Source organism: Ylistrum balloti, unplaced genomic scaffold (assembly GCF_031769215.1).
Source record: "Ylistrum balloti isolate Yb309-2 unplaced genomic scaffold, AGI_CSIRO_Ybal_v1 Utg369850, whole genome shotgun sequence".
Taxonomy (NCBI): Eukaryota; Metazoa; Mollusca; class Bivalvia; order Pectinida; family Pectinidae; genus Ylistrum; species Ylistrum balloti.
This window is the reverse complement of record NW_026782003.1, coordinates 1,110,945-1,134,829: the sequence shown is the minus strand read 5'-3', so window position 1 is coordinate 1,134,829 and position 23,885 is coordinate 1,110,945. Positions and strand designations below refer to the sequence as shown.

Below are 23,885 nucleotides of genomic sequence, written 5' to 3'. Positions count from 1 at the left end.
TAAACAAGTCGCTATATAGGTCGTGTGTATAAACAAGTCACTGTACAGGTCGTGTTTTAAACAAGTTATGTATATTACAAGCCACTTCACATGTCGTATATGTATTATAAGTCGTTTAACAGGTCATGTATGTATATAGCAAGCCGTCATACAGGTGATGCATATAAGCAATTTAACAGTTCGTAATATAACTAGCTCGAAAATACAACCATCTCAATCAGTTGTGATAAATGTAGCAATATAATCTAATATCCGAAAGTTAAAGTAAAATAAAGTAATCGTTCATATCACAAGTGGCTTGTTGCTGTGCATTCCCGAGAATTTCATACAGCAATATTACAGACTTTGATAAAATTTTACTTCCATAATGTGACACAATTGGAGATGTGGGAGACGCAATCATCTGTACTATCTAACAACTACAGCACTTGTCATATTTTCCTTTCCATAAATCGTCCGCTAATGACTTCAATGGGACTTCAGTACTGTTTCCCACATTTCAGACTTCATCTCAGAAGAATTCAAGACTTTATACAAATGAAATTTAGAGTTATCAACATAAAACGAAAAATGAATTTTACAAAGTATTCTAAACACGAATATGGGAAGATTTTCGGTATTCAGAGTCTTGTTCCTAAATACCATGACCAGTAGAATATATGGAAAAGTCCAAAAGATCCCGGGAAAACAAGACGTGACGTCAGATCTATTTTACTGACACTATTAAGATCTGTACGCGCTGACTTCTGAGCACGGTACGATCCCACAATGCACCTCCAGAAATTCACCAGGCAATGGCTATGAGTGTTACTCTTGTAGCTAAAAATACTTGACGTCACACGCCCGTTTCCTTGGTGATCTGGAAGAATCAACCGATGAGGTGTCGTCATCACATCCTGCAATAGGAAATAGAAATATGTTTATATCAACTAACACACAGACTAAACATGAATAAGAAACGAACAAAGAAAATGGAAAAGAATAACAACGAAAGGCAATGAAACATTTTTTCATCATTCACAGATTGTACAAAAGATACACAAGTCAAAAAACATCTTTCGTTACAGAATTAGAGTTAGATACGATGAATTAAACCGTATCACATTGCCGTTTCGTCTGTTAAGGGCTCTCAGTGATGCTAAGGGCTCAAATTTTGAAGCTTAGGACTAAGAAGTAATTCAATTGTGTGCCTTTCATAAAATCATTCGATCTTTCTTACAACCAGATATTAGATTAGAAATAAATACGGCAAAATTGTAAACTGAAAGCACGATTTATTATTCATGTTAAGTCAATTATGCTCATTAGACTATTGTAAAAACTAATCCACTTTGAAAATACAACAAACCATGTTTGAATGTGCCGAAGTAAAACTTTCAGGAATCGGTAAACACATACAAAGACAGATTCTGTATTGTTGGGTTTTATCTAATAAGACGATACTGGAGTACTATGATATTGCAATGTGAGAAAAGTAACAGCGGATTGCTTTACTTTCTAAATAGAAATCGAATTTGACTACGCGCGGAAAGATTTAGATATAAAACCATAGGAAACGTAATTCTTCAAACTAGTTTAAATGCAAAGTTTCGCCTTATGGTGACATGACAAAAATTGAATGGCTTTCAAATGAAAATATTAGACACTCTTCACCACGTAAACTCGATTGATTCAATTAATTCTCAGAACGTTCCTGCCATATAATTTAAGTTTGAGATGTCAATTCGAAGGCAATTTGGAATTCTATCACATTTCATTTTCACACGATCTAGACATACGTACAACAATGACAGAAACGCAGAATTAACCAAAAGGCTTTATTGATCTTGTTTTTTTTTCAACACACAGTTTCGATATGGTATCTAACAAATTTGTAGAACATTTGCCTGTATATAATGTGAATGAATGGGCTACCTTGTCCATGTTATATTCCAGTGTTATGGCACTTGACGTGGCCAATTGAGTGGTTCTATCATCCTTTAGCACGTGCAGTAGTTCGTACGTCATTAGATGTTGCTAAAACGTAAATCATTCCATTAAGGCACCAAACAGACTTTCCTGTTCTCACTTTGACTGCCTTTTTTACCCTCTATTCCCCTTTCTTTTACTGTTTTTCCCTTCCGTTGTCGCTTTCCTACTTTATCATCGAACCTTTCCTGACCTAATTCTTATCTTTGTCCCTATTTGCTGCTTCTTCTGCCTTCCTCGCCTCTTCACTTTTTCAACCTTAAAGAACAATCAATGTTAGCTCTTTCATCTACTTCTCCTGTATGTTTAGCGTTTCTTATCACGACTGCCCTTTCTACTTGCACACTGTTCTGTTTCTGTCTCATTTCTAACCCCTGCCTCTTCACTTTGGTCCCTCTGTTTTTATATTAGCTATCGCTTATCTCCCTGTTCGCGTTCTCGTGTTTGCTGTTCCCTTTCTAATGCCACCTCTTTGATTTCTTATTTATTTCTCCAATAGTTTTTCTCCTCTTTTCCATCTTCTCGTGTTTGCGTACACGCTGAAAAATCATACGCCTTCCACGCGCTGCTGTTGTTTCAATATTACCTGTCATAAACTCTTTCTGTGCCCTCTCTTAATTTGAGGGACTGAAGTACTGAAGAGACAATACAAATGCAAGGAAATAGATATAGAAGAAAAAACTCGAGGTCTTCTTGTGTTCCTTAGTGTATATGCTGCGCTGTTGTATAATTGTATTCTATCTTCATTGTTGGGGATAAAATGTCTACTTTTATAATATATAAAAAAACATTTTCTGTTTTACGATATTGCGACATCATGAAACCTTCATTTCTAATTACCGCCGTCAAAATAGAGCTGTACCAAGTCTCCAGCATCGTTGGAGGTCAATGTTTTAAGTGCACGATGACAATAATTATCATTCTATATTACAATGATATGTGTCTATAGTTGAAGACTCCGCTATCATAAATTACTATATCGTGCTCGTTTAAATTCTCCACCAAGGGGCAAACTCAGAGCCAGCATCATTGTCTGTACTGCTGTTTCTAAATTGGTGGGCCCGCGATCTTTAATTTAATCAACGGCTATTCAAAGATTTGCAAAATTGGATAGAAGGCACAGAATCTAATTAAATTCCGAGCATGGGAGGAGATAGTAGGATCGCTAAATTCCAGGATTTCGTGCAGATAAAGTGAGTTTTTACTAGCAGAAAATTAAATCGCTCGACTTTAAAATTGAAACCAATATCCAGGACGTAAAAGGAAATGTAACCTTTACCTGGTATAATGAAAGTCGAGAAGTATCGGATGTGTTATACTAGTTATACAACACTCGGTAATAGGTGGAGCACGAGAGTTTCCGGTTTTCGGATATTTGTTACACATCACGCACGCAAGTGTGAAAATAGATTTCAAAATTTAGACGAAATTAATTGTTCACGGACACAGTATTAGGACAGACGATATAAAGAAAGAAAAAATAAAAAGAAAGAAAAAAACGTGAGGAATCTTTAATTCAAATTATGTTGAATTAAAGGTCATTGTATGATAAGTAAAGATGGAGATGTAATAAAATTATAGTAGACCAGTATCACCAATAGAGATTATTCCTACCTGTGTTTCCTCCTCCTTTCTCTCTTCACGTGGCTTCGTGTTGACAATGATTTTAGTGAAGGAGTTGACGGCCGCGTACTGGATCATGGCGGCTAGGTTATACACTAGACATACGTACAGGTAGACGTCCAGAGCGGTGGCATACGGCACGCGCGGAAGTCCGTCACGTTGTAACATGCCAATGGCTGCCGTCGACAAGATCGTCGTCATTCCTGGAAAGAGAAATAACCATACACGTGTAAATTGTGCCGAGGTACAAATCATTGGAAAGTGTTCTCTTTCTCATTTGATGAGACATTCTGAAAGTGTCTGCCAATAATATTGATAAAACTTCAATTACTTTTAATTGTTTCGTTTAAATATAAAAGGTGCATTTGAAATTATCCAGAATATCACTCACCCAGTAAAACTCTAGCTGGGGCGGCATCTCTGTTGATCCAGAACGAGACCCAGGACAGACATACTATCAACGTACAGGGGAGATAAGTTTGTAGAATAAAAAAACCCAGATGGCGCTCCAAATGAAAGTCGACAGCCAAAATTGAAAATTCGCCTGTAATGTAAATGTTGTCAGGAAATTGATGCTAAGTTATTACAAAATCAAAATCAGATATTCAAGTTTTAATGGAATTTGCCCGGTGTCAAAAAGAGGATTGTGGTTCTTGCAGCCCCGCATTGAACCGAACTTTTCTGTGATTGTTCGGAAGGATACATGAGAAAAAGCCAACATTATGATGCCTCCATCAGAGTAAGGAGAATCAATCAGTATATGTTGTCCCGAACCGAGTTAGAAATATAAAACAATATATGTTGTCTCCAGTCGAGTTAAAAACATCAAATGGTAAAGGTTGTCCCGAGCCGAGTTAGAAATATCACTATAACAGTATATGTTGCTCCATGCCGAGTACAAAACACACCAGATATTACTGGCTTTCCGTACTGTTGTTACCACCATTTAAACTATATTTCCAAATAACTGCTATTGTTTAACAGCACATAACGTTAGCGTAGCTTTGACTGGAAAATGATACGATACTTATATTACCGCTGTCGACTCAAGTGTTAAAATGGGACGTTTGATTAGCAATTAGCTCCATTTATAGACCTAAACCAAAAGTTAATTAAGGCCTCTGAGGTTCTACACAAGAATTGTTATTTAATTTGTTTCCCGGAGATGATAAACGCCTTAAAATCTCCTTTCGTTGTTAATCAGCTTTGTCGTTACAGCATGTGGGATTTGTCCCCAGTATTATTTACGATCGATTTACATAAAGAGATTTATTGACAGAAGGGCGTGTAGCTCGAAGTGATGATTTGACTGTACTACAGCTGGCTGGTGTTTGGAAACAAAAGTACAGTATATCCATAACTGAGCACGCACGAGGCACTCCAGTACGTACCAACGTCTATACTTTATGCATTAAAACACTATATACACCGACATGTAAAACAGAGAAATCCCACACGAAAAATGTTTACGTGAGGTTTACCAAAAAGGGAAATATTTTGCAATATTCAATCGTAATTGAAGCTTTCGTCAGTTTTCTGGAAAATTACTCTGTTCCGAGAATTGAACTATATCGCACAACTAAGGTCACCTAAAGACAATTTGTTTCGGCAACGAGCAGTAAATTGTAACAAGATTAACATGCCTTCACATATCAACATACTCCCACACCACACATAAAATTCCCTTCAATAGGGTGTGTTTGGACGATTTCTAAATTATTTTTTTCGTTTCCATATACTTTTGTCCAAATCTAGCGTTATTGATAAGAGAGAAAAAAACTAAAAACATGATACGATTTGATAGAAATTTCGAAAGTGGTCAGAGATAAACCGTAAAAATGCGTTTGGTTAACAATATGTTAAGTACCATCCTTCACGTTTTAGTCTAGTTATCTGGACTCTACTGTATAAAATATCACAAGAATCAGGTAAACCAGGATTTCTAAAATAAAGGTGGTATCTTTATGTATGGATCGCCCAACTCCATTGCTGTGCATTTGATTCACAGAAAACGTCGCATTACTCTGTAGGAAACTTCTGAGGATCATAAATGGCGTGTGGGTCAGAGCCAGAAAATTGATTTAGATTAAAATTTAAAATGTTCGCTTCCAATAACTGACGTGTCCCATACAGAGCTCCTCTTTTCCTATTGCAGACGCAGTTACTGGTTTTGGAAGCCTTTTGCAATATATGGCTTAAAAAGAATATGCTTCTTAAAGTGCATGAGACATAAGTCAAGAATTGTCTATCCAAGTCACGTGTGAGAGGATTACGACAGTAATTTTCGTAATTTCGCTTGACGTGTTTTTTTAAACCATCCCGCACCTAGTCTGGCCGACCTGTACAGCGCTAACCGATTACCCCGACCGGCAAACTGTATTAGGCGCAAAAGAAAACAGCGATGGGAAATTATTTCGTAATGGCGGACGCCATTAAAACGGCGCCAGTTCAAAATACACAAATAGAAAATAGGAAATATGGATTCTAATTCTAAAGGCAATCTAATTAGGTCCGTTGAATCTAAGATAAGCTTTCTTAAATTTCCAACGCGAATTTCAATAATAAATTGTAAAACTGATTGAATGATACTTAGTTACACACATAGTGAAAAAATATGAAGCCATCATATATTTATCATGTAAGAACAAAGCATTAAATGACTTAAGTGGTTTAAAGAGTATCGGTAGGCCAAGGAGTGTAACTGTCGAATTGTTGTACATCCTTTCGTAGTTTTGAAGAATATTTTGCGATTGCATAACCTAGATGTTGTGGTCATAGGATTCTGACCACAAGATATGGCTATGTTGTATTTTGTACATGTATTCGGTTAATATAGAATAAGTCACTAGTAATGAGATCCATCTGGATTTTAAAAAAATCAAATTCAAAATGTCTGTAGTATTTTAAAGAACGTTTCTAGGTCCCATCAAGTTTTAACAGATGTTTCTATGATTGTACGAATACAGAATTAAATAAAACATGCTTAATAGAGGAAATTAACCTCGATCACCTTTAGAAATGCACGCAAGATTCCGAATGACATAAGATTTACAGCGGAAAAGAATGCTACTTTATCAAGTCCTGTCCCGAATATAACCTAACGCCGCTGTGATTCATTTACATCGTACTTCCATAGACTGTTAAAAATTGCTCCTTACTCTGGAGTACTTTACAAACACGACGGGAACACCACGAATTCCATTTATTTGGCGATATATGGTGTCTCTTCCGTTGTTTGCGAACTGTTTTTAAACGATTTATGTTCGAACAGAAATTTTAAAGTACAAAACACTTGAAGAGATAGCATCAATTCGATTAATTCATATCTGACAGACGTCGTCACATGAAAGTTTGAATGCTACACGGTTGTACATGCTGACTGCAGTTATTTGGTTAAGTATATTGGATTAAAACCATATCTCGTTTCCGCGTCATGTTGTTCCCATCTCTACTACCTCGTTCCCGAAGCCAAACATCTAGGAATATTTATAGCAGCTGTGATTCGGTCTTCCATAACGTGTACCCTCTTCATTCGTATCTCGTGACTGTACTATATTTGGTGTTTAATTTCAGTTTTTTTTACTGAAAGCCTTATTTAGACATCCACAATTTAGCGTATTCGGATGAGGGCGTCTATTGAGAGGCCAATGGAAGGTAGTTTATGTCCTGATTGCCAATAATCAAAACAATGTTATTTTGCAGGTCACATATGGTGGCACTAATTGTTTATATTAAAATAATTATACCTACTCGTAACAGCTACACGATCAGTGGCAAGCTAACAGTTTTAGTAAGGATGGGAAGGAGGGTTAGGTTTAGAGAATGCAACTGATGTTGCAATGACCGGTTAAGAATGGCGTTGAGGACAGCAGATTAGTGGTGATTTCATATATATCTCCCGAGATGAAAACGTAATAAGTATGTCGACAATATTTGTTTTCACAATACAGATCTAGCTAACAAGGCTAAAATGACGATATTATGATATCACCCCTAATTTTTTTTCATTCTTGATTGATTGTATTGAACATAAGTATATCTCCCATGCTTGCTTTGTATATTTCCTTTCTGGTGCGCAACACATATGACTTTCATTATCCAGTAAAGTAATACCGAAACAGACCTAGTGAGGTTGGAATCTATGATGGAACAGCGCTTTCCCTATGGATAGTGGATATTATGAACATGTCACGATTTTGAAAAAGAATTTTAGAAAAGTACTCACCCATGTGATTGCTTTCTGTAAAGTTCATTGATTGGATGAAGTCCATGTCAAACTGCGACATGGTGAGATCATTATAGACTTCGACTGGAGAAGGTGCATTGCCAACCTTCCATATATACATAACATCCTTAGTGGTGTAGCCGTCTACAACGAGGAAATAAATATATAAATATAAGTTGTGATTACTAAAAAAATCATGCATGGAAACGTTTTGAAATGTTCAGATCATTTCAACTAATGTTAGTTCATCTTTCAAATTTAAAACCGTTAATTTTAACATGTTAACAAATTTGAAATGATATTTTAAATATTAGACCACAAAATGTAGAGTTATAACCCTTGGTGTTACAGTATACTAATAAGACTTACATATGAACCCTTTTTAATCTGATGTTCATTGTCTCTGAAATAACAAGTGCTATTCTTTTCATGCCATGTTTCAATCCCTTTGAATAGTGGTTCAGATTATACTCATACTCATACTGCTGAAACTTTCAGATTTTTGAAAATTACGAAATTTGTAAAATCATGCTACTACTGCATCTCCCCATAAAGATTTTGATATTTCTTTCGTTCGATTTGAATTTCCTCAGTTGCCTCCTTGACTTCATACTTAAGGACTTTGACATCACTAACGAGTTCTAGAGGAACGAAACAGTTGTATGATGTAGTTTTATGAATTAGTTTCCTCTGCTTTATCTAACTCTGTTTTGTCATTCAAAGATCATAACTATCGTTCAATGCAAATGATTATGTCTGATTTTTTAAAATACTAGACTAGACGAGTCCATAGGATAGCATCATTACATAAAATGGACTGTACAAAATATAGACGATGTAATGGTTATGTTTTCAGTTATATTCTTATTGGAATACTACTTACAGGACTATTTGGATAATATAATTACCCTCTCTGTTTACCAAACTAGGGAACTGTTGGCATATACACTAACTGAGATATTTTTGCCCTAAATTACACACGAAAAGGAAGACATTCAATAATAGTCACAGCAACTGACAGAAAACTGTTGGTGAAATCCCTAGTGATGCAACAGTAGAGATTCTTTATATGTAGGATGAACGTATCAAATGAGAAAATTGTCTAGACTACAAAGGTCTAGAAGCACGTTAAGATGATCACTAGTCATTGCTCGTTGGACCGAATATCCTTACAGAACAATATTTAACCTAACGTCTGTGAATGTGACTTTCTAACCTGCGGGTCTCTAAATGATTTTACTCACATCCACCAATTATTAGAGGGCACACAGGGCGATCCATGGGGTAATTCACCAACTTCATAGGACAGCTCGCTCGGATAGTTATTCTGTCAAAGAATGTATAATATTTCAATTAATGATGTTGTAATATTTTGCTGTGAATGTTTAAAACATCAGGTCAGCGTGACCTAGCAGAGGATTTTCTGATGCTTGCTTCATCTATTCTCGGACAATCCTATATGTACAACAAAAGGACCAGGGGTGGGGTGGGGTGTTACTACAAGTAGCATTAAAACATAAATCTATCCTTAGAAAAGACACAAGAAAATCTCTACTAGATAATGCTGACCTGATGTTCCAATTAAGATGGTATTAGTTTATATAAATAGCATTGATTTATTTTTATAACCACATGAGAGAGACCATAGCCGGGAGTTTATAAAGTTTTATACATAGGTTTAACACCATGGCAAATAAGTACAACGCACCTTTGTAAGTTATGCAGCGTGTAGATCAGCTATACAAGCGCCTACTAACCGTTTTGTCTTCTTGATAATATGTGGAGCTATGATATTGTATATTAACCGATACTTGTTCTGTTGCTTTTATCGAGTTGTTTTCCAACACTGATTTGAACTTCGAATGTCACTATGAGTTGCATTAGATTTCGATGTATCTATTGTGGTGTGAGAAAAGTTAATAAAATTCTTCAAAAAAGTTCCGTGAGCTATAAGCTGTTTAAGTTGTAAAGAACTGATCTATGTTCATCTCCACACTAGCTGGTGTATCTGAGACTTGATTGCGTGTCTGATTACCTACATTAGAGTAGAGTGTACGTATTATCAAAGGTAGCTATCCGTAAGATAAATGACTAATCAAACATATTTCATACGACCAAATGTTCCGGAAGTGTAAGCGTCGTCTGCTTCATCGACGAATGGTTGATAAAGGTATTACTTAAGTTTGATCGTTTTTTCGGACATTAACAACGTATGATGAATTAACAAGTCAGGACAAATAGTGCAGAAAGGTACCGCTCCTTAATTAAACAGACACGTGTCTTCTCTCTGTTGTTAGCGTATTGTACTTCTCTGTGGTAACGTTAGCACTGATAAAGGTCACTCCAATGCTGCACATAGACATATTGGATAAAGTTGAATATAAATGAGATCGTCTCCCTATAAAAATTTAACAAAAAGCATATTGCTTTCGTTATTCTCGATATGTCGTTCACACACGCCCAGACAGACAAGTGTATTAATTTCTCAACATAAAAGGATTAAATGACTGGATGTGGTCCATGGTAAGGTTTTAAACAACTCGAGACTTCAAACCAGTCTGACTTTTAAGTTAGTTATATTTGTATTAGCTTTAGTCTGCAGACGCTATTATTACATTACGACAAAAAAACACGTCGCTTCACTGTACCGGTATTTCTCACTGCCGCAACTCGTGGAGGAGGTTCGGGTAAACCAAGGACCACATCACAAATGTCTGACAGCCACATTGTTTACAAAAGTGTTTAATAGCAACCTAAGTGTACTGAAGACAAAGATGATTGTTAAGTCGCGAAAGGCAATTCTAGTGTTTCTGTGTAGTCTGCTTACTTTGATAAAATGATTTGTGATGCGGGAGGGGAATTTCTGACTTTCTTGATTACACATGGTAGAAGGTCCTATCCAGACAGTGTGGTTAGGTGTTATTACATCTGCACTGCACGCGATCCGTGATTTTGTTTCCTCGGCGGTGGGCCATTCCATAAAAAAAAACCCACTTATATTTTCTGTTTGACAACCGATTGTACGTCGTTTCAAATTCAAGGAATTCTTCAAAAATCGATAGTAAACATGATTTTGCTTAGATTTATCAACCTGATATCGTTTCATTCCGACACATATCACCAGAGATGTTCTTTATGCAACAGGTATAATAGTGCGTTGTCACAATCCGATCGGCCAGTCTGACCTCGTTGTGTTAGTGATTTCAAGATAGAAATTGTAGCATCTTGTAATGGTATTTCATAAAAAAAAGTCCGGATATATCATAAAGATCATAAATCTAGAAATATATCTTAGTGATGGACCCTCCCCTGTACACTTTGATGAAAACTTAACTCATTATTTGTTTCATTTACCACATCATCGTGTACTACATCATTTCTTCAGTTGAAATAAGGAACATGAAGACTACTTTCACACAATTCCAAACATTCCGTGCTCCAATGATCCTGGGTTAGATGCTAATTAAAACTTTTCGTCTCTGATAAAGCATTGTAGGACAGACACCTGGCCTTATTCGCCTTGTGTGTTTTAGGACTCAATGTGTAAATCTTTAATTTTTTTTTTTTTTTAAATTTTGCCCTAGTTTTATTGATATTGAGTTTGGATTTTAATCATGTTGACATGTTGGTATTTTCTTGAGTTTTTTTATCGAGTTGCCCCATATAAATTTTAAGAAATATATAACACGGATACAACGTGATATTTAGTACGTATTTGGAGCACACCATTCCAAACATCCTGTACTCCAATGGTTCCGTGTTAAATGTTAATCTAAAACGTACGTCTATGCTGAAGCATTGTAGGGCAGCGAGACTCTAAAGTATGGTGTGGAAACATCTACCTTGGTATAGGCATATATAAATTTATCCTTCCATCATAGACCATTTCCATCGTCGATTTTTCTTTTCCCTATAATCACTTTGCTTCCCGCTGAAGCAGGGATTTTTTTCGCCAAATAACCAAACACCAGACCCCCACTATTCGTCTACATTCGTAAAAGAAAAGCGACGCAAAGGGTTACTGTTTGAATATTATGGCTCTGCAATCACCAGGACAACGGTCCCATCAGCGGCAATAAGCCGTATAATTAAGATTGATTTGAATAAAGCAGAACATCCGGTCAAGTGTGGTCACTGATTGGTCGACAATAGAGTGGTTAGTGGAACTGGATGGACACTGACCGAATCTGGTTTGGCAATCAATAAAACTTAATTCGACTACCAGACAGGTCGTGTTGACAATTTTTTTAAACTACCTTTGTCACTTTGTTCTGGCAACAGTTCACCGTAACTATACCTACTCCAACGAAATATATATACGGCATAACAACATAAATTGTGAAGACGGTTGAATATAGAAAATGAGACCAAAATTAACTCCAATGAAGAGAGACCAAATCTGATCGCATGTATTGCTGTTGCAACCATGTATGAAAATGACATTACTGGAGGTGTTGATGACCAGTAGCGGCGACATAAAAACCAATATATGAGACCAATTTACTGAGGAATCCAATTTCATTTCTTCCAAACATAAGTTGTCAGAATAACGATGGTACGTTATCGGTCTACTGATGGTCGGGGTTACTAGAAGTTCGAAAATAAATTGTCAGTATAATTCTAGTCGTTTGGAGATAACATGTCAATGCTGTGGGGAGTCATGTCCCGATCTGTTCCAATAATGACTACTATATTCTCCCTACTCTACAATTATCCAAATTATTCAATAAAATTATATTAAACTTATTTTCAGAATACATTTTTGGTAAGGCATACATATGACGTGGTTATGTGATAATATCATGAATGCAAGTTTTCGATGTCAGTGGTTACACTCCTTAACGATATAACCAAGGTATTTGGTACATGTAAACTATACCAGTAACGATCCTCTCTAATACAATCCGGGATATTTAGGTGGCCGTTGATTCCGTTGTGTCTCCCTAAAGCATTATTTGGCTTCTGTGGACTCATTGAGTCTTTGTTGCTGTTGGATATTGCCGTAGACAGGTCGTTAATTCAGTGAAAATTTCTTGTATTCTGACGATGATAGAGATGTATTGGGAGTCGGGAGGTTAACCAGAAGCGTTGGCGCCGAATACCATCTGGGAACTAAATCACATCAGGGAATCCGGATTCTGGACTGTTTTCCTTTACCAGTCATAAATGACATACGGGTTTTAAAACCTTATTTTTGCAAGGACAACAAACAAAATGCCTTTGCAGGCATCTGAAATTAAGGAAACTTTTTCGAAGCCTGAACAATGGAATGTCTTCCTGTTGACAGCGACGCGTGTGGAATCGGCATAATATTCAGTAACAAGGCTTGCTTCCGTCAGTTAATTGTACTCTCGAATGTCATTACACTCAGACATCCACTGTTGGCTAAAATGGCAATGGCATAAAGCTATATCTGATTTCAGAAACTGGTGTTGATATGTGAGGTCTCGTGTGCTCCGTAATTGAACGTAACTCAAGCATACCCTCTCCGGAAGTCAAACTGCGTTTTTGATACGCCGCAAGTGCGGATAACCGGATGTGTGATTAGGGTAATGCAATATTTCGTCATTTTACATGGAATTAGATATGAGTTTATCATGGACCTCAAGCTTTCGAAACCGGAATGTTTACTTCACCTTGCATCCGTAATTATAAAAAAGCAACTTGTCGTGACCATGGTAAATTGATTCTTTTTTTTTCTAAATATAAAATCTGAAGGGATATGCTGTATGTAGGGTATCTTAAATGAGGTTACGTTTCACATATCAAATTCCTTTTCATATTTCGTTTATGAAAAAAATATTTAATGAAATTCGTGACGAATTGCGTCAGTAACATATAAAATGGAAACGAATGCAAGATTCTGTTTATCACAAAAATTGAATACTTTTTTTTTTTTTTTTTTTACGTGCAGAAGATGCTGTAAAAATTTTAACGTCGAAATCGAAAGAATATTGCACTTTAATCAATCACAATCCCGTTAGTGTTATTACATGTTTGGAAATAACAGGAAAATTTACGAAATGTCATTACACTAGTTATAGACTAGTCACGTGATAAACCATAAACTCTCAAAATTGTGTAGTATTTATTACATCGGCTGGTCGGTTTCTGTGTGTTACGAGAAAACCGGTTCGAGTTTAGACTGATAAGCCTTTCGAAATACTAAGATTAGAGAGGACTTAGATGGCGACATTGAGCTTCAAATGTTACACGTGGAATCTTCAGTTTGTACGAAACAGATTTTTAAAAATACATGAATCGTATGTCAAGCGTTACTACCATAAATTCAGTAGATCATAACGGTAAAGCGAAAGCGTATTTTCTGAAAAAGAAATTACCGTAATTTATGTATGACTTCCTGTTTTGCTCCCTTTCCTTTGCTATCTGCATGATCGTTTATTTGATTTAAACATATTTTATTATCAGTAACAGATAAATGGACGTTTGGTGATGAAGTCAAACGTACCTCTATCTGACAACCAGAAATCATGACTGTTGAAAAAACATAACTTATTGTTGCTTACGAGAATTCAAGGGAAAAAAATATGCAAACACTTCAAAGATCCAGTTTTCCCGTGATGTAGTATAGTCGTCGACAGGCAGTTTCGTACTCTCTCCAAAAACGACACACAAATTTACTTCTGTACTTTAAGATTCGGTGTTGAACATGCGTGATAATTGCCCCCGGCTACAGCGGAAGTGAAAATAACGATCTGTTAAGTCTTACTCCGAATGCTTTCAGTCATGAAGCATCACAAGCAGGCCACTCAACGCTATAGTGAAGAATTTGCGAGTGATGCTTGCAATTTTGGCCGTTAGTTAAATGATGCTAAGGTTTTCAAAGTGTTTCTCCATAAAACTCTTTCACGAAAGTCACTTTTAAAAGATTTAAGGCAGTGCTATTTAAGGAACTCCTCACGGACATTATTCGGGAAAAATCCGAATAAACAAAATGTAAAAGTACGTGAGTTTATCACGAGACGTGCCTGCGCGTGCTTACATTTGACTGTCTTTATTGAGACAACAAGCCTACCAGCAGCGAAACGTTTGACATCATAAAGGCAATTCTTGGTCAACATGTCGCTCGCTTGGAAATAGAATTAGTCATAATTATGATGTTACAAGTAGACCTGGAAGCATCTGTCTGAAGCAGATTTTCTTTGTAGTCAAATTTTATTAACTTAACAGAGACAAGTACATTAAAAGGACATGAAAATACACATCGTCTCCAACATAATCCAGTAACTAATGAACATCTGCACGACATTCCTCAGAATCAACAGTTTTATAGCAGAAAAACCTTATTAAAATTTTGAAAAAAAATTTTTTTTATTCCGTCTAATCAAATAGTGTATACAAATACAATAATGGAAACAGATAATCAAGTGATCCGTGAAAGTATGTCACACGTGACAAGCATAATACAGCATAGATCCAAAGATTACATTAGCATTGGTGTCGCCATGCCAAAAAAAATCCTTGTTCACTATCAACAGGATATCTATAAAAATCCTCTTTAAACATGGTGTATATCTTACGGAAACAGACCTAGTCAGGGACAAAACAAAAATATGTTAAATTGTAGTGTATTGAGCTTAATATTTCTCATTAAAAATCTGTAACTTCAGCGAAGTCTGATTTCCATACTCCTCATGCTAATTATTGTTAGAAATAGGAGTGCTTACGTCACTGCGACTTTGCTCTTCTGTTTCACTCACACGTTTGGAAATGATTTTTCATGCACGGGTTTAGTGTTTGGTCAAAAAAATTACGGAAAACTTTTTGTTAACATAAATCCCATTTCTCTGTCACGATTACATTATCTATACAGTTGATTGCTTCGTCTATATATAATTATTATACGATTGCCTAGTTAAAAGTACTGATGTCCTTACGATAACTATAAGTCTTTGAACATGGAATGACGTCACAGTCCCAGATTGCATTGTGACGTATGCTTTGGTCGGTTATTTTTGCTGGAGTAAAATGTTTGCTCCAGAGAGGCTTTTAATGTGATCGGGAAAATTAAATCCGTGAATAAGTCACGTGCATGGTTCATCCGCGACATTAAGTGCTACTAAAGTAGCCGACGCAGCCTTCTCCAATTCTCTAAGGGTATTCCGAATGTGATAGTTGTTTCGATAGGATTAAATGTGATATTATTTATGAAGTTTTTTTTACATGGCACATCATACTTTTTAAGCATAAATCGTTTGGTGTTTGACTGATATTTCCCAACTCTTGTAATAGAAACGTCATATCAGAGTAATATTCGCGAAAATTAGATATCTTTTTGTATTCAGATCTCGAAATCTTAATTCATTGAAATCAATATCCCTAGTTAAAATAAATATCGCGGATAAATTGATCCTGGAAAACTATAACAATGAAAGTCTAGAGCGGTAGTAAGATTGACCTGCACATTAATGAACTATTTAGGGACACTAATATCAATTGCCGTGATAGACAGATGAAACCCTAGTAAATACCAGCCGTTAATATACCGCTCTGCCAGTGAGAACTTCGCTTTAGCTCGATCGGTTGAGAGACAGACTTGAATGTCAAAGGTCCCCGGTTTGAATCCTAGCGGAGGCACTGAATAAAAATACTGAATCTGTTACACTATGACGAAAACGTATAACCGATAGTAAAACGTCAATCGATGTTACGCATTACCGACCTTCTGGACATGTAGATAGATCCATCCGCGCTGATGCGTACGAAAACATTAGGCGTAGTAATATTATGTTGTGTAGAACGTCTTCCGTTCAGGAAATAGGTGTTTGGCTTCCATATGTACTTCAGAAAGGCTGTACTCAGTGTTACCTTGGTGATGTTTTCTAAATTGAATTTAAGTCTTTCGTCGTGCCATCTCTGCCGAAGATAACACTGCATGGAGTACGACTGTGGATAAAAAGACACCATAACATGCAGTACGACTGTGTTAAAAATCTACCATTCAATATACAATAGGACTTTGTTTTAAAAGATACCACTGAGCATGCAGTACGACTTTGTTTAAAAAGATACCATTAAACATGAAGTATGACTTTGGTTAAAAAGATACCATTATATATTAAGTGCAACTGTGTTTAAAAATATACCATTAAACGTGGAGTTCGATAGTGAAGCAAGACCGTGGTTTAAAAGATACCATTAAATATGAGTCTCACATGAACTATAGGCACGTAATACTGTGGAGAAACAGCGGCCATGAGTTATTAAGTAAAGAGACAGCAATGCGTAAGGCATGACGTTTGTAACACAGAGACATGTAACAATTAAGAACAAAACTGAAAGGATAACAAAGCGGTGAGTTCTAACGTTATTGTCATCGTTGAATTATGTAGTGTTATCTCTTTTACATGTTAGATGCTTACCATTTCTGTTTCCAATACCGGGCCCATACTCCTGACCAGGATATCGGTCTCTATTCGGAGTGGATCGCCTGCAGTGAGAAAATAACATGTGCTGAATTTTTAAATCTTAGTTATTCTGACGTCATAAAATTATAATGAAATGATGTCACACATTTGCACATTATGTTAGTACCTTATAACGGTGAATTCGGTTTAACTCGCACAAGATCAATGAACCTATTCACCAATGTTTATTTAAACAAATGATTCTATTACTTTTCCCGTAAATATCAGGATAAATAATAAACATTATATAAGGCTCTATATATTTTTTCCACTATGACGTAATTACAGCCCCCAACAGACGGCATTGTTTCAACACAATCAAACGCTCTATTATATCAATTATATTCAAAACGAACCAATATCAATACACTATACTGGGTTCGTATTGAACACTATGGCCTATTCTTGGCATTTTCCACTGTGAAATCGACATCAAATATTTTTAAAATCTGCCCATTCAGCTGTCTTTTATATGGAACCAGTTGGGAGAATGCTCGGCGCCTTTTGCTCTGTCGACCTTGACATGTATTCTATTGATTTAGTGAGCCGTCGAAGCTTTCCTTTTTTAGGAAGGAATCTGATTGAGATGTGGCGAATTACCCAGAAACTATCTATTTCAGCCGGATTACAATGTAGATGTTATCTGTGCCTCCAATAGCCTCCATGCTTTGTCCCCAGCCGTTCAGAGTCACACAGCAGTCAGTCTTTATACAAATCATTTGTTAAACGTGATAATTGTTTGAACGTTAAATGGAATTAAAAAAAAGGTTTATGATATTGTAATAGCATACGGATTGTGTTAAGATTATTAGGTCTGCACTACAGACAAAGCATTATATTCTTAACTGTACAACATGTTATTGATATTTTTGTTTTCCTTTTCTCCTTTAAAGTCAAGGAATTGAATAAAAAGCATGGTCCCATCATTTTGTTTGTATATATTGTGTTGTTACAAAACTTTACTTTCTCCTTGTGTAACAAGTACATTAGAAATGTTGACAATTACTTAAAAAATTGCGGGTCTTTAAACAACTGGTGTTTGATATCACATTTAGAGGGGGAAAGGAATAATTGACACTTGATCATTACAAGAAATATCATGTACATTGAATAGTTTCGCTATGTAACGGGAGAGCACATACATTGTAGTCCTTTGAAACCTTTTCTAAAGCTCAACAACACGGCATTGTCGGTTTGCTGAAATATATCAGTCGTTATCCTGACAAGGGATTCCGTGATAAAGGCAACGTGTGGCGACTTGTCGCAAAGGTGCTGAACCTTTTTACTATTCCGTGACTGACATGACATAAGAAAACCTGCATAGGACTGATATTTGAAATGCATGAACCACCCTGTAAATGAGTCGACAGACAGATTCCAGGGCAGAATATATAATAGCAATTTAGCTTGGCTTCGTGTAGCCGAGGCTTTCTGGATATCAGTAGTTAAGACTTCTCGTTCCGATTTGGTAGCCCTGGGGATTTACCAATGAAATCGAAAAATCAAATGAAAAGTGGTTATCCCTTTTGAATCTAATTGTATTGTTTCCCATATAACGCCGAAAGAGATCCGTAGGCTATCTTACCTTTTCATCTCATATGGATTCACAGACGGTAGCTTAATTGGAAAACTTCTTTTCCAAAGTAAAGAAATTGTAATGCTATCAAATATTCACATTGCCTAATGCTGTATACTAAAGGGAAATCACTTTTCACCAATAATAGAAAACAAAGCTTTCAGACATCGTGCTCCTTTGAGACGCATCAAGACGATATGATAAGTTGAAATTGATACGATCGTTTGATCATAACCAAAATAACACTATCATGGGATTTTTGGATTTAATCTAGATTGTATAGATCCTACAAAGACGACAAACAAAAAAATAAAACATTATTTGAAATTTGTCCAAACTTACAGCTTTAAGAGTAAAGGAAGTTAAACGTTATCAAATAAAAGATAACATTTATTTCTTTATTTATAAAAATACATGTCGTATCTTGTACAATTTTGAAATTTATTACCAATAATTTGAATGACAGCATCCCTGTTCTTTTTTTTTTGTACTTGAAATACATCATACATATAAATAACGTTTGATTGCATTAATCGTCTGTTGTTAGGTTGTTAGGTAACGTATTGTTTGATGGGTTTTTTCTATTGTGTTCTGTTGCTATAGAAATGATGATGTGATATACCACGTTACAGAAATTAGCTTAATTTCTATCGGGACAAACCCGATACATATGCTGAATATATTAAATTAGCTTGAAATAGTGTCACCATGCATATGTTACGATTTCTGATCGATTGATTGATTGTTTGATTGATTGATAGATTGGTTGATATTTAGCATATTATATATATTATGATGGTTGTCAAGACGTTTTGGTAACGTGCTATCAAATTTCCTGATCGGACGTGAAAAGGTCGGGAGCCACCAGACGGACTGACTGATAAACTGATAGCTTGTTTCGCAATTGTTGTAAAATAAATAAAGTTATGATATATAAAAAAGAAATACATATGCACATCTCTATAAGGATCGTGATGTGTAGTGAAAGAGTCCTAGAGCAAAGTCAGTGCACATCAACGGTCCTAAATGACGATTTCAATATTGTTTGCTAAAAGTCCTCTCAACATTTAAAACAACATGAACACTTGTCTGTGGATGATCACCCGCATGTCAAACTGAGCTATCGTATTCTGGCCAAAAGAGCGTGTCACTTCAATATGTTACACGATATCAGCCATTTACTACCAACTCTTTCATTAGTAAACGTTTACCAGTGAGAAAGAGGTATCTATTTCAAACCGTTAGGTTATGGACAGGAAGCAGAATACAGGCTTTGTTGGAGGATGTTTAGAGAATGGTGAAAATAGAATAAAATAGATATGTTCTATCTGGCTCGGTAGATGATATCGATTTTTTTTCTTCGTCTCATGAAGTAGAGGTCACGAATGGAACGCACCAACTGGGGCGTAGGTTTTCACATTAGTCGCCTCAGATGACATAGTTAACAGGTGGTTTACACCAGCTAAAATAATCTTGATATTAATATATGTGATGTAATCTCAATATATGAAGTAATTCTTTGTTTATTAGTTCTGTGTGATAAAAACTGTTTTTAGTTCAATTCATTCCAAATTGGTTTTATAGCTCTACGGGAAAAACTTCGGTTCTGAATGTGTAATAAAAATCCGACAAGATGACAGGTATTTGAATTCGCTTGATATTTTATTCCTATAGCTGACCTTCACAGAAAGAAAAAAAAAACTTGTCGATATTATAATGGCAGACTACCCAAGCTTATGTGAAATAAAAAATAAAACCCGTCTGAGACTTGACGACGTCTCAAACAAATTAAATACCTCGTGCATTTATCCACATGTTTTATATGTTGATTCAACATCCTTTGGAGAATAAAATGTATACAGAAATCCAAAACGTTCTATATTATCTTAAATTTTGTACAGTATGAACATGCAACCCCATCGTTACTCGCGTCGGTTGTTACCATTACATATCTACATGATACTAAAGTACGAATACATGTCACTGCCAGCCGGGTTCCGATGAAGAGTACGTTGACTTGCAATAAAATCTGAATCCAGGGTCTAGTAAAGTATATAACTATGACAGACTGCTGGCCAGCGTGCAGTTAACATGGCCAGGCACGGTATTAAAAGACAATAATATCTATGGCAATAAATTTTCAATGTAGATATAAAAAGGACATTTGAGAGAATGATACAGTTTCTTACACATCGATACCAAATCCCTCTACGAGCCTGACCAGAAATATTATTGCTGTTTCATTGCTTATAGATATAATCCGGTCTGTGGTTACAGACTTCAAAAGATTTTTGAAAAGCTCTGCAAACATTACACAGATTCGTACATAGCAATTCATCAGGTTGAGCGGCAATGGATACTAGTAATAACACCCAACGCCATTGGGATTATGATACAATAGTTATATGGGAATGATGAGTCAGCAGATATGGGGCGAAAAAAGACAATTACATAGACTGTCATTCTAAGGCAATCACAATTATACATAGTCCATCCGTGATGGCGTAGGTCACAAAAACGGTAATGATGACTAGAACTGTTCGAGACAGAACACTGATATTGGTCACCTAACCCACATAACCCTTGTCGAAATTCTCAATCACAAACGGCGTTATGCAATCATGACCGTCACAGGAGAGAGTCTTCTCGGAATTGCTCATGCCTGTTTGTTGTCTTGAAAGGTCGAGCCGACGCCAGGGCACCCATAACTCTTCGACACCAATTCCGAAAGTTAAAACAATGAAGAATTCCATCAAAGCGATAAAACAGCACTTGTGTCTGGCAAGGGACGGTATAACATGTCCGATACGGCAAGAACCAATTGGATTACCCTTTCTTAAATACCTCAAATAGACCAGAGAATAATTCTCTCTTTCCTTATGATTGAAAGCCAATTTGAGCTGTACAAAGCTAATGTCGATAGGCGCGCTGTGCCAATATTGCTTCAAAGCTAGCGAAATTGAATTTACTGTAGTTCCGTTAGCAAATGACAAACCAGAACAGATCTAACTGAAGGAATGTAGGATCCACAGCGAAGATGTGATGGATGGGTGCATGCCGAGCAAGCGCTCTAACGACGACTTGATGGCGTATGTAAATAACCCTGAAACAAATAGATACATTTCCAGCCAAGACTGGATGATTTGGTAGGAAGGCGGTATGCGCGAGACAGAGAACCACGTTTACGTCAATAAAAACACGAATTACACAACATTTACCCTCTTTTTTCATCACAGTCTTTCAGAAAATAGATTATATAAGGTTTCAGTTGATGTTAAGTGACAATTTGGAGTATTTTTAAGACGTAACTACGGATTATTTCCATATTGGAAGTGACACTTCATTAAATTTTCATTCCACTGCAGTCGGCCATGCAGGATGTAAACGGTAATTTGGATCAATGTTCTGATTATACAATTACAACCTCATCTTTGACAAAATTCCACAATCTTTGAAACTGAACATTCTGAAGACGAGAAAATTGAAAGTGTCTTACGGAATGTATTTTTTAGCATATGTAATATAGTAAAAACTGAACAAAATATCTAAAAGATTTCCTGTCTTAATAGTGGTTTACTTTTGGTAGTTTTCCTTGTTTATCAGTATACAGGAATTAACAGGACAAAACAACGCTTTTTCTTCGGTTGATGGAGCAAATTATAAAACATTTCAGGAAGAATCAATTACGACAAGGAAACATGGATAACATGGAATAAAAAAGAAAGAAGAGAAAAAAGGAAAATGCTCAAGGGAACACAAAGAAACAACGCTAACATTGTTCGGAGTTCAGGGCAGGTAACGTCAATATTGTTCGGAGTTCATGACAAGATAACGTCAATATTGTTCGGAGTTCATGAAAAGATAACGTCAGCATTGTTCGGAGTTCATGACAAGATAACGTCAATATTGTTCGGAGTTCATGAAAAGATAACGTCAGCATTGTTCGGAGTTCATGACAAGGTAATGTCATCATTGTTCAGAGTTCATGACAAGATAACGTCAGCATTGTTCGGAGTTCATGACAAGGTAATGTCATCATTGTTCGGAGTTCATGACAAGGTAACGTCAGCATTGTTCGGAGTTCATGACAAGGTAATGTCATCATTGTTCGGAGTTCATGACAAGGTAACGTCAGCATTGTTCCGAGTTCATGACAAGGTAATGTCATCATTGTTCGGAGTTCATGACAAGGTAACGTCAGCATTGTTCGGAGTTCACGACTGGTAACGTCAGCATTGTCCGGAGTTCAGGGCAGGTAACGTCAGCATTGTTCGGAGTTCATGACAAGGCAACGTCAGCATTGTTCGGAGTTCATGACAAGGTAACGTCAGCATTGTTTCGAGTTCAGGGCAAGGCATTGTCCGGAGTTCAGGGCAGGCAACGTCATCATTATTCTGAGTTCAGGGCAAGGTAACGTCAACATTGCAGGTCAAAAGACGCGGCAACGAGTGAATGTTCGGAGAAGAAAGAATGGTTACTTTGAATGCATTGTACTGTATTTGTAATCTTTTTGAAATGTTGTAAAATATAACTGCTGATTTGCATTATTATTGAGAACGTAGAAAACATAGAGGAAAAAAACTTACCTCCAAACCCAGGACGGACTTCCTTATGATAGTTCGTCAGAAGCTGGTTTAACAAACGTGTGACATTCTCCATCGGCGACAATGACATCACTACGCTGAAAAAATATGAAATAATGAGAAAGAAATGTTTAGAAGTGCAACCATAAATAAGTGAGCGAACGTATGATAATAGTGTAAAATAGTTTGTTGATATTAAAATTTATATTTGCGTTGAATAGACTCCGGGTGAAGCTTACCGACCCCAATGATTATATTTAAAGACAGAGGTACAGAAAATAAAGTTAATAATTAAAAATCCTTAATTACACCTCGTGTATACTGCAATAATTACGCCGTGTGTTTATGATTTATGAAGTATTGAAGAGACATATCAAGGTAGCTTGTAAAATCGGTAACAACCCCTTAATCACATAATAACAACCCCTGTAACACATAACGATAACATTAGAGCTTCATTGAGCTACACACAACATAGAAGG

At 36.3% G+C, this 23,885-nt stretch overlaps 1 protein-coding gene across 1 annotated transcript; it reads right to left on the bottom strand.

Annotated features, from left to right (window-relative positions):
- Positions 1-620: 620 nt before the first annotated feature.
- On the bottom strand, positions 621-23,494 carry LOC132545499 (gamma-aminobutyric acid receptor subunit alpha-6-like). Its single transcript, XM_060209181.1, has 10 exons — positions 23,407-23,494; positions 17,200-17,267; positions 16,500-16,723; positions 9,061-9,143; positions 7,817-7,960; positions 3,983-4,135; positions 3,583-3,794; positions 2,152-2,226; positions 1,915-2,016; positions 621-896 (listed from the first exon to the last, which is right to left on the bottom strand). The coding sequence occupies exons 1-10, from the start codon at positions 23,492-23,494 to the stop codon at positions 621-623; spliced, it is 1,425 nt and encodes a 474-aa protein (XP_060065164.1).
- Between the last annotated feature and the right edge of the window lie 391 nt (positions 23,495-23,885).